At 52.7% G+C, this 12,987-nt stretch overlaps 1 protein-coding gene across 6 annotated transcripts in view; it reads left to right on the top strand.

The window, feature by feature from the left end:
- Nucleotides 1–3,805: 3,805 nt before the first annotated feature.
- The window catches only part of GREB1 (growth regulating estrogen receptor binding 1), a gene marked incomplete at both ends in the record, with an annotated part of 71,042 nt that continues 61,860 nt past the window's right edge, over nt 3,806–12,987 (top strand). For all 6 annotated transcript variants that reach the window (XM_080814435.1, XM_080814432.1, XM_080814434.1 and 3 more), the window contains 3 exons: nt 3,806–3,977; nt 8,626–8,733; nt 10,981–11,157. In XM_080814435.1, the coding sequence (XP_080670561.1) occupies nt 3,806–3,977; nt 8,626–8,733; nt 10,981–11,157 (457 nt within the window). The remainder of the gene's footprint in view (nt 3,978–8,625; nt 8,734–10,980; nt 11,158–12,987) is intronic.

Below are 12,987 nucleotides of genomic sequence, written 5' to 3'. Positions count from 1 at the left end.
AGGAAATCCCTGCAGCTCGTGGGCCTGAACAGCTGTAGCAGGAGGCTAGCAGGGACCTGTGTCGGAAGGGTGCAGTCAGAGCTGGGCGGGGTGGGGACAGCAGCCCTGGGCCTTCCCAGGTGTGATCTTCCTTCCACGAGGCCTCGGGGACGATACTGAAGCTTCCAGGTTGGCCCCTGAGCGAGGCTCCCCTGTTCCCTTTCTGACCGGGGCGAGGGCGGAATTCTCAGGCACCAAGAGCCCCAGCTCTGCCTTCCCCTCGCACAGACTCTCCCCTGGCAGGTGGTTCTGTCTGTGGGCTAGAGCTCTGTGTTTCCTTGTTAGGATTTCAGAGGCATCATTGAGTAGGGTGTGGGGCACCTTTTCTCTGTATTTGCTTATAGATATTAAAGCTTCGATGTTTGCTTAGGGTTGCACCATTTTCCGTCTTTTGAGTGTGAAGACTCTTCTGTGCCTTCGTTCCTTTTGTGTTTCTCCTCTCCCTGCCCCAGGCTCCCTCCTTCCCTCCCCTTCCCTCTTTCCCATCCTGCTCCTTCTCTTCTCTCCATCCCCCCTTCTATTGCTTTTCTTTGAACAAGAGTTTCTTCAGGTTACTTATCGTCTCCAAGACTTGAATTTGTCATCTTCAGAATGGGCTTCACAATAGCGCTCACATGACCCCCGAACGTGGTGGGCAGGGGAGCCCGCACAGAGCCTGGCACATAGTAGCTGGACGATGAACATTCGAGTTCTTTCTTCCTCTTACTGCTCCATCCACCTTAGGCACCGTCTGCTCTAACTGGTGGAACCCTCTGGGCTCAGGGTGCCAGTCAGCTGTCAGGTGAGCAGAACAGGACCTTGGGAAGGTAGGCTACGGATGCCTCGGTCATTTTCTCTCGATTGTCGAGCATGATTCTGTAGCGACATCATGTGAAACGGGATGGACTTCAAGCTCCTTTCTGTGGGCCCTAAGCTCTTCAGACGGGGATCGATAGACGCTGACATTTGTGACGTTACTAACCTGTGGCAACTTTAAACAGACCACCCTGAACTGAGAGTAACGCAAGCGTCCCCAGATGTGGCCAGTGACCCCTCGTTTGGGCATCGAGGGGTCAAGGCTTTCTTGCGTCAGATCAAGGAGAAAGGCAGACGCGAGGACCCTGGGGGCCCTTCTGACCTGGGTTGTTTGGGGGCTCCCGGCAGCTGACCTCTTTCTCCAGCACCTTCTCTGTGTCAGGCTAATTCCGGAGGCTCACTTCCCCAGGCTGGAAGCAGGGGCTGGCCGAGGGGCCCCACGGCCAGGGATTATTGCTACAAGCAGGAAGTGTTTAATGGTTTTCATTTACTTGTAGTTGGAAGAGGAAAGGCCGGACCTTCCTGACAGTAGAGGCAGAAAAACAATGTGACTGCTTGGGCCATTTTACGTTCTGGAGGGAAACCAGAGCTCCCTCAGGGCACCAGCGGCTCTGTCTTGAAATGGCTCTGCCACCCACGCAAGGGAGCCTTTGCTCCCCGAGTCTGAAGTCAGAGCGCTGTGTGAGGTGGCGGCTGGCTTGTGAGGCTGGGCTCATGGCCACTGTGACCGTGTGATCGCCGCAAGGGAGGGGGAGCTACCGCTGCCTTGTGGCCACGCTGGCGCTGGCATCTGCGGGAATTCTTTATGTCAGATGCTACTTTATGTCAGATGCTACTTATGTCAGATGCTACGGCCACTGTTGGCCGTCAACAGTGTGGTAGATGAGATGAGAAATACACAAGAATATAGAAGAACTGAGGGCTCTTTTGCCTTTCCTCCCTTAAAGAGAGTTGATACGTCTCTTTTCTTACATCGGTAGGCGATTTGTGAAAATCCATCTGGTATCCGTCAAAAAGAAACCCATAACATTTTAAAAGTCGAGTTTCTAAAGGCCACAGTCATGATTATAACCCAGTAAAAATCAGAAATAAATAAGACTGGGGCATCTGGACGGGCTCCGTCGGTTAAGTGTCTCATGCTCTATCTCAGCTCAGGTCTTGATCTCAGGGTCGTGAGTTCGAGCCCTGCTTTGGGCTCCATGCTGGGTGTGGAGCCTACTTAAAAGAATAAAAAAAGAAAGAAAGCTGATCTCCTGCCCCTCAATCTTGACTATTTAGAGATTAAAAATCCATTCCTGAATAGCTGATTAAGGAGAGAATCAAAAAGGAGGATTTCCACCTCAAAAGAAATGGAAAGGAGAGCACTTTATTCCAAGTCTGTGTGCCATAGCGGAAGAGGCATCCAGAGGAAAATAAGTAACCTGAAATCGCTTTGTTGTTAAAGGAGGTGGGAAATAAGGATGACAAGGAAGGAATCATTTTAAGAAGTTCGGAAAAAGTACAACAGATTAAGCCAAGAGGAGACAGAAACACAAAGCTAACTTTAAGGAAATAGAAAATAAATGGAAAACAGTAGGAAGGAATATAAATTTCCGTGCTGCTGCTTGGGGAGTGCTAAGCGGAGAGGTTCACCACGTACGATCTGAGGGACGTGTCTGAGCCGGTATCGTAGCTTTCTCTCAGCGGACTATGATGCGGCCATGACCATCATTGTAAAAGCGTTTGTAAGAGAACTGGGTGAAATGTTCGTGTCCAGTGAAAAGTGCAGAATCAAAAATTTCATTTACAGAATGATCGTAACTGTGTGAGTACAGTCTCCTGTTTCTCTCCTATCCTGTCCAAGTTGTGAAGAAATTAAGTCTGGGACGAATGCATCATCCTAGCCCAGTGAGAATGAGGTGCTGATGCTCGTGACAACACAGAAGGACCTGGAAAACGTGGTGCTTATCTGGAAGAAGCCAGTCACCAAAAGACCATAGACCGTAGGACTCCATTAATAGGAACTTTCCAGAGGACGCAAATCTACAAAGGCAGAAAGTAAATTAGCGGTTGCCAGCGGCTGGGGTGGGTTGGGAGATGAAGGAGTGACAGCGTAAGGATACAAGGTTTCTTTTTGGGGTGATGGGAATGTTCTAGAATTGATCATGTGAGGGTTGCATGACATTGAATACACTAAAAACCACGGAGTTGTGTACTTTACGTGGGTAAAGGGTATGGGATGTGAAGGGTATCTTAAACTGCTATAAAAAAAATCACAGTGATTATCTTGGGGGATGGGCATATCAGTGCTTTTTCCTTTTGTTTGTCCACCGTCTTCTGTAATTTCTAGATTTCCACATTTTCCAGATGTAACTCCACATTACTTGTACAATGGAAACGGTAATAACCTACAAAAACACTTTAAGGGAAGAATGTTAACAATTGGTCTTTTAGCAAAAAAGGCAGGGATGGGAAATCTGTTAGCCCACCTTCTGAGAAGGTGTGAGGGGTCTTGTAATCCTACAGTCTGGAGCCTAGCTGTCACGGATTGTGGAATTGTCAGCCGCTGTCGCATACGTAAAGTGGCACCGGGCTGTTCTGTGAGTCCGGGAAAATAAACCATCATTTGAGCTCCCTTGGGGGCAGGATCCCATCTCAGGCAAAAACAGGGTGGGTGGAGGGGAGGACGGCGGGGGAGGGCGGTGGGGGGAGTGGTCTGTGAAACCAGGGATGACCGGTTTCTAGGGAAAAAAGCGAAGAGGTGTCAGACTCTGCTATCGGAGTGCTAAATTAGAGATAGCCGTTACTTATATAACTTCCTGTAATTGCCGGGCAGGAGCTGTCGCGGACAGCCGCCCTCTCCTTGGATCCAGAGCCCTTCCCTCCTGGCGACCGGCTCACTTCTGCCTTTGGGCTCCGGGCGCACGGTCAGCCTTTCCGACTGACGCTGAAATGTCATTTTAAACAGCAGCCTCCTCTGTCCTTTCTGAAGATGGGGAACTCTTACGCCGGACAGCTGAAGACGACGCGGTTCGAAGAGGTCTTACACAACTCCATCGAGGCGTCCCTGCGGTCCAGCAGCCTGGTGCCCCGGCCGGTCTTCTCCCAGCTCTATCTGGAAGCCGAGCAGCAGCTCTCCGCCCTGGAAGGTAGGGGATGCGCTGGTGCGGGTCCTGCGGCCGTGCAGCTCCTGTTAGAACAGAACTGGAAACTCCTTCTCCCCTCTGTGTGGAAAACATTGGGTCTAGCAGAAAAGAATTATTAGAAAAGGAAAGGTGCACTTACATTTTTCCTTGGCTAAGACCGAGTTTCAGCCATAGGATGCAAGGAATGTGGTTATTCATTGGGTCACGGGGGAAGGAAGAGGGCTGTGTTGGGACTGTCGTGCATGGGTTGTTTCTGATGCTTTTGATAGGTTTGTTGTTCTCCCTGGATAAGTCAGAAATTTTAACACCCTTTGGCCCTTGGTGATTTTTTTTCCATCTCTGTCCAGGGATTCATGGTCCTATCTTCGCAAAATAGTCTCTAGGTAGTTTCTCTTTGTGACTGCAGATACGAGAGCCCTCTAGAAACTTTGAAACACCAAGAATAAACCCTTATGAATTGAATGTGTGCCAGGAATAAATGAATCAGTTATATTCAGGCGTGGGGACAACTTTAGGATTTGCTTAATTATCCAGAGGATAAAATGGTTGTTTTCAGTCTTTAGTGTGTCTCTTTTATAGCCACGTGTTTTTTATGGCAGAAGTAACCCCACAGCAGTCCACGGGATGAGCAGTTACCATTACGTTCTTTTGGGCGGTTTATGCCGTCCACTGGAAGTTCCCTGTAGACTTCACGTAGATATTGAAGGCGAAAAAGGACCATTGTTTAAGAGAAAAATTAATCAATTAAGAAGGCGTGCAGTATGCCTGGTCCTATACTGGGCGGGTCGCTATGTGTATGGGTCAGTCTGTGTGTGTGTGTGTGTGTGTGTGTGTGTGTGTGTGTGTGTGGGCAGGGTGTGGGGATGGCTGGCTGGGAGGGTTGCACCTAAGAGAAAATGAGGCACAGAGTTGCTTGTGTGGAATCGGATAGTTCCTTATTCTAGCAGGAAGGCGTTCCTTGTGTCCGTCTTTGAAAAGTCCTTACATTAATTTTGCAAACAGTCACAGTAAGGACCTAAAAGAGCTGGAGGAGGGTCTGGGAGAAACTGGACTGTGCCCAAAAGCACGGATTAGGAAAACCAAGAATTCTCTGGTATCGAGAGCAGGCACGTTTTCCAGCAGGGTAAGCATCAGTGCAACACTGGGGGAGATGACGAATGAGTGGAGGATACGGGCTGTGTTTCTGGCTAGCCGACGGACGCACGTAGAACGTATGCGTTGAACAGTCATCCGTAGCTACTTTCAGTACTGAAAGTCTTTGTTGCTAATCATGAATTACTGACGGTGACAATGATGACTTAGTCCACGTGAATGGCACCTAGAAATCTACAAAGTGCTTTTCACCTCCCCCTGCTAAGATGATTAAATCCCACAATTTGGGACCCTGGGAGATGGCTTTGCTGGCAGGTTGCAGTGTCGAAGGAGTGCCCGAGTCAGGGAGTTGTACCCTTAGCTTTGGTGGCTCTGTGATGGAAAGGGGGCAGACCGGTGGTTAAGTCGGCAGGGGACAGGGGGCGGTTGCTCACCTCGGGGGTGGGAGAGAGGAGCAAACCCTGGGAGGTCCCTCCCCCCCCAGCTTTTCTTCTGCCTAAGTTCTCTGTAGATTCCCTGGGAGGCTGCATCTCGAAAACTGACTTCTTAGGATGCCCTCCCCTGCCGATAGGACATTGGGCAGCTGGCACTTTCCGGGGGCAGCTGGAGGCGTCCCCTTCTCGTGCCTCCTGTGTTGAGTGCTGTAGGCGCCCTGCCTGCTGTCGGTGCAGCACCCCCTCACCCCCCACCCCGTACGAAAACCAGAGCAGAACCTCCAGCTTTTCCTGTTCGTGCGCAAACAGAGAAATCCTCCCGAGGTGCAGGAAAGACAAAGAAGGGCTCTGGTGGGAAGGGGGAAACTCTCTCAGTTGGCCAGACGCCACCATGAACTGAACGCACGACTCTGCCCCTGGACGCTCTGTCATAAAACTTGGTGCGGACGGCTTGTCCTGGCCACACTTTGTTTTGTCTGTCTGTCTGCCAGGGGTCTCACTGTTGTTCTTCCTCAATCACATGAGAGGTGGTGTTTACGGCCAGGGTGCCGGAGTCCTGAACACCCGGGGTCTGCTAACATCTTCTGGGCTCCAGAGCGCCTTTCAGCTGGGGCCTTGGGGCTTTGTTCCTGGGATTAGAGGATTTACCACACCTCCTCCCAAGGGAAAAGGCTTTTATGTGTTATTTACTTTTTTTTTTTTTTTAGAGAAAGACCAAACAAAACAAATACCACCCCAGGGTTTTGAGATAAGTATTAATTAATTAAACAAGATGCAGTTAATTCTTGTAACCCCACCCCCCTCAAAAAGTCCTATGGTTTCTTCTCGTGGAAAGAAAGGAAAATCCAGCTTGGCAGAGGGGAAGTGCGGCCGTATCTGCGGCCGCCTGTGTGTTCTCGTGTTAAGGTCCTCAGCTCCCAATCTGCCTGGTTTTGTGTGACGCCGTGGTAATGCCCTCCTCGCACCGGAGACCTTGGCCAGCAGGCCGGTGCGCTCCCGGCTGCAGTAAGTCTCTCTCGCTGCCTGACTGATCCCATCACAGGCGCTGGGATGTCTGCGGTGGACCTTTGACCTTTGAGGTCTTCTTTCTCATCCACCGGATTCTGAGCTCTTTCCTTGACTTTCTGAGGCTGAAGCCCTCATTTTTCATTCTTTTGGAGAGTCTGAGTTCTCCCCTTGGGCTTTAGCAGAGTAACATGCAGACAGGCCCTCCTGCGTGGCTCTGAGTTCTCGATCCTTCTCACGCAGATTGTTGGGGTCTTTGCCCTCCCCTCCGGGCTTCTGGAGTCCTGGCTCCGAGAGGAGAGTGGCTGGTCCCACAGAGCACAAACAGCTCTGTGCCGCCCACTCTGCAGGTGGTGGCAGGACAGTCCCAGCCCCCATGGGGACCTGTGCAGCATTGCTGGCGCCTGGGGTCTGGGCGGGACTCCACCCCTTAGGCTAATGGCCTGAGGGGGCTGCATTTAATGGCAGGAAGGAGGCATCTGAGGGAGGCTCCAGAGCTATCCCCACCCCCGGCGTGTGCTTCCTGGGTAATCTTTTTATGGTCTTCCTGCCACCTCCGTGTTCTCCAGGCTCAGAAAGATGGGGACACCAGGGATTTTTCACTTCCTGCTCTGACCTACCCAAGGTCACGGGCCTGAGCTGGCTTCAGATGTTCAGTTTCTTCTGCCTCTTGTCCCACGGGCACCTTTAAAGTGGCGGCCACCGTACTAATTAAATCACATCAGGAAGATGCTGTGTGATGCTGACGGCCGACCCTAGCAGCTCAGAGGCCCTGTATAACCACCTCATTTCAAAGATGCAGGGTCTGATGCACAGAGAGGTTAAGTAACTTTCTCCTGGCCACACAGGCAGCGGCAGGCTCGAGAATTGAGAGTTCCCTGATTCCCAGCCCTTCTCTTTGCACTGCACATGATTTCATCACTCACCTAGAACCACCGAACCCACTGGATAGACGGAGGGGGCAGAGCCGAGAAGAGGAGGAAGGAGAAGTGGGAACACAGAAAGCGCTAAAACAGGAGGCAGAGAAACAAAAAAGAAGAAAAGCGGTCTTCCAGCCCAGCGCATTCAAGGATGCTCGCAATGACCCTATTCCACAAAGAAGTTTGCATGCTAGTTATTAAATGACAGTTAAACCCGGACCAGTTGAGAAAGATTTTTGACCAAAAATGTCTGTTAAAAGGAGTTAGGAAGGTACTTCCATAGCCTGGGAAATTCATTTAGCTGAACCCCCTTCTCGAGCAGTGCTGGGCAAATGGGGCTCCAGGGGGTGTGCCCCCATCAGCTAGGCGTGTGTGTCCTGGGCACTGCCTCTGGGGTCACAGAGATGCGTGAGGGAAGGGGCCCTGTTCTCTGTGAGCCGAGAGGCCGCGGGGAATGACCAGAAGCTGTTTCACCACCTCGACAGAGCTCGTGAGCCGGGAGCGGAGGGACTTCAAGGCCGATCCCTGGCTCTTCCGGCCAGTTCCGTGTTTGCCAATATGCGACTGCACTTAAAAAAAGTTTCCCCAAGTCATAACCCGCCTTGCCGTGTTCTGGAATGGTGCTTTGTGTGTCTGTGCCAGACTCAGGTGTGTTTGTATTTCTGGTCCTCCCTATGCATCCATTCCTCCCCTGGGGCTAAATGGACACGGACAGCTTGCACGCTGGAGAGAGACCGCTCACACTATGCTCTGTATTCTAAGCCACGCAGGACGGTCGAACATCAGCGGGGGCCTCAGGCGCCCCTGGGAGCCGGCTGTCACCGGAGCGCTGCGGGACAGCCATCGTGTGCCTCTCTGTAAAATGGTCTATACCTGAATCTGTGGCCCCTCCCCCAGAAAGATTCTGGAGGGTTTCTCAAAGTTATGTGTGTGTTGAACCCTTGTGCCTGAGCAGACGCGTGCAGCTCTGCCGAATGGAAAGAGACGTGAACCTGAATTTGAAGTCACGAGGCCAGGCTGGGAGCCCGAGTCTGTGACCTTGGGAAAGTCCTGTGACCTCAGCTTTCCCCTCTGAGCAGAGCCGGGGTGGGGGGTGGGGGGTGATGCCCGGCTCCCAGCAGGCCTGTAGGGACTGGTTAATGATTAAATGGCTGAGATTTGCTGACCCCTTGCCTCTGTCTCCTCCCTCCCCTTTGCCACTCGCAGGCGGCCCAGTGGACAATGAGGACGAGGAAGAAGAGGGAGAAGGGGGACCGGAGCCCACCTGTCCCCCAAACGCCTGCCAGGTGCACCCTCCGCCCGAAGGCTGCTGTACTGTGGATGGTGAGGCCGGCGGCTGGCAGAGTCTGCGGCTGTGCGCCCCGGGTCACCTGTGCCCCTGGTCCCTGGCTGCATCCCCCTCGGGCCCCCGGGGGGCTGTCGGCTCACCGCCCCTTGGCACTCTGCGGATGGCTTGAGTTTATGAGTGGATTTGGATCCGTCATTCATTGGTTGTTTGGAAACTCAGATATATTTCCCAGGTCGGGTCTGCCTGCGCCGAGCTTTCACTCGGACCGCTCAGTGAGAATCATCTTCCTCCGAGATCCTGCTTTACTGTTGAGGAAGGGAGACGTGTGTTCTCTCAGGAGCCGTGCAGAATCAGTCCGTGGAGGAACCGAGGCACAGGAATGCTGGGGCGGGGGCACCTTGGTCTGATGATAAGAGCTCACGCTCTGCACTCAGAGAAACTTGGGGCTCTGCCACTCCTTAGCAGGACAGCCTCTCGGAGTGCTGTGCGTTCATCTGCCGGTCACCATGCCAGTCGAGGGGTGTCACTAGTTAGTTAATCCACTCCTGAATGGGCCCCTCCCCACTCTGGAAGTATGGAGATAAAAGGTACAAGAGCTCCCAGTTTCATGGAGCTATGGAGGCAAGCAGACACTTTGCACACGAGGTGGAAAGTGCTGACAGGGCGGGGTGGGTAAGCACGGGTGCCTGGGAGCGCAGGAAACGTTCCTCCCACAAGTAGAGAGTTTAGGGAAGGTTTCCTGGAGGAGGTGGCCCATCATCTGGGTTTTGGAGGATTAGCAGGAGTCTGTGAGAAGGTTGGGGGAAACTGGGACATTCCAGACAGAGGAGTACCGTGTGTAAAGGCTCAGAACGGGGAGAGTGTAGCCCCTCTGGGGAGCTGCTGGCAGTGTGTATAGGTAGGAGTCTGAGGTGTGGCCGGGCAGGGCGTAGTGCTGAGATCACATGGGGCGTAGAGGTCCCAGGTGCCCTGTGTGTGGGCCTGGACTTGGCCTTGCACAGGATGGCAGCAGGAGAGGCAGTCAGCTCTCACCTGGGCTGCTGTTCTAGGGAGAGAGAAACCACCGCTGTGGCTCACCTAGTTAAAGAAGGAAACCGTGAACTCTGCAGTGGTCGTTACAGAGATTTTTAAAGAATTTCCAAGCCAACGCGGTAACCACTGACTGTCCCCGGCCTCTTCTCCAGCTCTTCAGAAGGATGGGCCCAGGCCATGTAGGGAGAAGGCCTGCAGGGTGCTTGACCTCAGCCTCAGGGGCTTTGCTGAACTTGCCCGAGATGCTAAAGGGGAACTTTCCCCCACCCGGCCCAGCTCTGAGCACATCCCTGAGCCTCTCTGAGCCTTGATTTCCATCTCTGCAAACTGGGGGCAGAATCGCTTCCCCATGAGAGCTTTGCAGAGCTGCTCCTGGTCCAGTGCCTGGCACACAGTGGGCACTGTCTCCGTGCCTGCCAAACGCCCCCGCCCCCCCGCAGGGCCGCTCCGTGACCCTCCCCGGGGGCATGTGGGAGACTCTGGACCCAGGCGCTGTAGATGGTGAAGCAGATGCGCGCCGGAGGGCTCTGTTCGTGTTGTGGAGTCTGGCTGGAAAGCCGTGGGACCATCGGGATCCCATTAACTCTCATTGCCTCAGTTGGTAGCTAAGGGTGGAGCAGATGCGGGAGGTGGGGCCGAGTGCGCCCTCGTCCGGGGAGACCCTGGAGAGGCCCATCCAAATAAATCTCAGCCGTTTCTCCCCTTTTATTTCTAGACATTTTAGGGCACTTATGTTTCGAATGGGAAATACATTTAAAAGCTCTAAATACAAAATGTTCAAAAGGGTCTAGAGTGCCAGGCTCCCTGGTGACCACTCTCCTTGCGTTCCGGCGCCATCCCCAGAGGCAGCCAGCACCAGCCGGCTCTGGCTCCCTCTTTGTGACATTTCCCTGTTTCTCATACACGTGAAAAGTGCAGGCTGTGGAAAATACCACGTTACTCACAATTTCCTAGGGATTTATCACGTGTACATTTTAGTTGACCCTTGCTCGTCCACCGTTTTTCCTGCTGAGTTTCCTTTGTACATGAATGACGGTGACACCGCAGGCTTCAAAGGAATTAACATGCGTCAGGTGTCCCGAGTAACCGTGGTTCTAATTTCATCTCTTAAGAACTAATATTAAAGTCAGCCACATGCAGAGGTGAGGTTTGCTCCTGGCAAGACCTGGGATGTCCTCCCTTTGCCCCTGGGGAGCCTGGTTCTGGAGAAGCCCCTTGGCGTGCTTGTGAGTCGTGTCCATTCCTCGTAGGGTTCTGCCAGGCGGGGAAGGACCTGCGTCTTGTCTCCCTTTCCAGTGAGCCCATCGACGTCCCTGCAGGCTTTCTCCTCGTGGGGGCCAAGTCCCCCAGCCTGCCGGACCATCTCCTGGTGTGTGCCGTTGACAAAAGGTTCTTGCCCGACGATAATGGGCACAACGCTCTGCTTGGTAAGTACTTTTCTGTGGTTCCACCTGCCTATGGGGGTGGGGACAAGGGAGGCCTTTGGGGGTGGGGTTGTGGGCCTTCTCTTCTTCAGCAGGCCCTGTGGGCCCGTTTCTGCTTTTCGGTAGGCTCTTTCTTTGTGGAACTGGAATGTTAATGAGATTTATTTATTTATTTATTTATTATTTTTTTTTAATGAGATTTATTTTAAAGTGTGACGAACTTCCTATAGAGAACCTGACCTTTAGAATGAACTTTTTTAGATCTGTGTTCATCAGACCTTTTCTAAGTGCCTTCCCGTGTCAAGAATAGGATAGAGGAGCACCTGAGGGGCTCAGCTGGTTGAGCAACTGCCTTCGGCTCAGGTCATGATCTCAGGGTCCTGGGATCGAGTCCCGCATCGGGGCTCAGGGAGCCTGCTTCTCCCTCTTCCACTCTCCCTGCTTGGGCTCTCTCTCACTCTATGTCAAATAAGTAAATAAAATCTTAAAAAAAAAAGTAAAGAATAGGATAGAGACTTGTTCTAGATGGTTTCAGAAGCCATCAGACAGGAGGCGGAGGGAGGACAGGGCCGAATGTGTGTTCCTGCTTGTAGAACATTCATACCTTCTCCATCAAGTGCGGAGTGATTCCCACACGTGCTCTTGGCCGGTCGGCAATCTGGCCCCTTCGCCGGGCCTGGTGTCTCCTTAGGAGGAGGACCGGACAGGCAGAAGGGCTGTAATGATTGGGGCCAGACGTAGCATCAGAAGCCGTGTTCTCTGTAGAACATGTACGTTTCCTGCCTGACCCAGCCCCTGAAGCTGAGTAGGTCCGAGCTTGTGTGTGGGTATTTATAGCACATTTTATGTCTGAGACACCATGGGAAGGACCCAAGGGGAGGAGAGACCAAGGGGAGGACGGATGGAGCCACAGAAGACAAAGACACAATTCCTGCCTCGAGGCGACAGGGCAGGGGGTTAATGCTGGGAAGCAAGGCAGGCCGTGGGGGGGGCACACACAGCTCTGAGATGGTGACCAGGGAGAGAGCGGCTCTGGCTGGTGTGGGCTTATCCTAACGAGCTCCTGAAAACAAGAACAATCCCGGAAAATTCCCAAGGAGCTCATGGAGTCCTTCTGTCTCAGATTTAATGTGCTCCTTGAGACCGCTCCGGATGCTGTGTGCCGGTGGGACGGCGCTGGTGACTTGGTCCCCGTTCGATCCGGTGGTGGCCGGGGCTGTGGCTGAATTCCCCCACTTTGTGACTGTAAAGGACTTGCGAGGGTAGTAAATCAAGGAGGTTCTGGGTCTTGAAAGGTGGAGACAGGAATCTCTCCGCGTATTCACCACCAGCCGCCCCCCGCCCCCCGCGACAGCCCCAGCTCCTCAGGTGGCGAGGGCAGAGGAAGTGGGGTCTTTGTTAACTGCTCGCCAAAAAGCCATCGGAGGTGGGTAACGAGGGGCGGTTGGTAATAACCGATGCTTTCTTCTTTTAAAATAACTTTATGCTCTCAGCTTGCACACTTAACACTGTTTGGGTTTCCTGCAATTACCCCTGATGGTTGTGCAGGACGAGGGGGCCCCCCCCAGCCCTCCGGGGGCCCGGGCTTCGTCCTTTTTAGTGATCTATAAAATGGAAGCTCTGCAGGATCTTGGGGGAAGCAATGGCTTTAGCTCCTAATTTATAACCCCCCCCACCCCCCAGTTTATAATGAAGGGAATTTTGTTTGAATCAAGAATCAACCAAGCTCTTTTGTCTGACAAGATGAAAATCTCGGTGTGTTTTTCCGGGTGTTGATGGTAATTCAGCAAAATGGGCTCACAGCTCAGGTAAAAGAAAACATGGGGCTACAAT

Source organism: Martes martes (genome assembly GCF_963455335.1).
Source record: "Martes martes genome assembly, chromosome: 9".
In the NCBI taxonomy this organism is placed as follows: Eukaryota; Metazoa; Chordata; class Mammalia; order Carnivora; family Mustelidae; genus Martes; species Martes martes.
The sequence above is the reverse complement of the archived record's forward strand: the minus strand, read 5'-3'. Positions and strand labels throughout refer to the sequence as shown.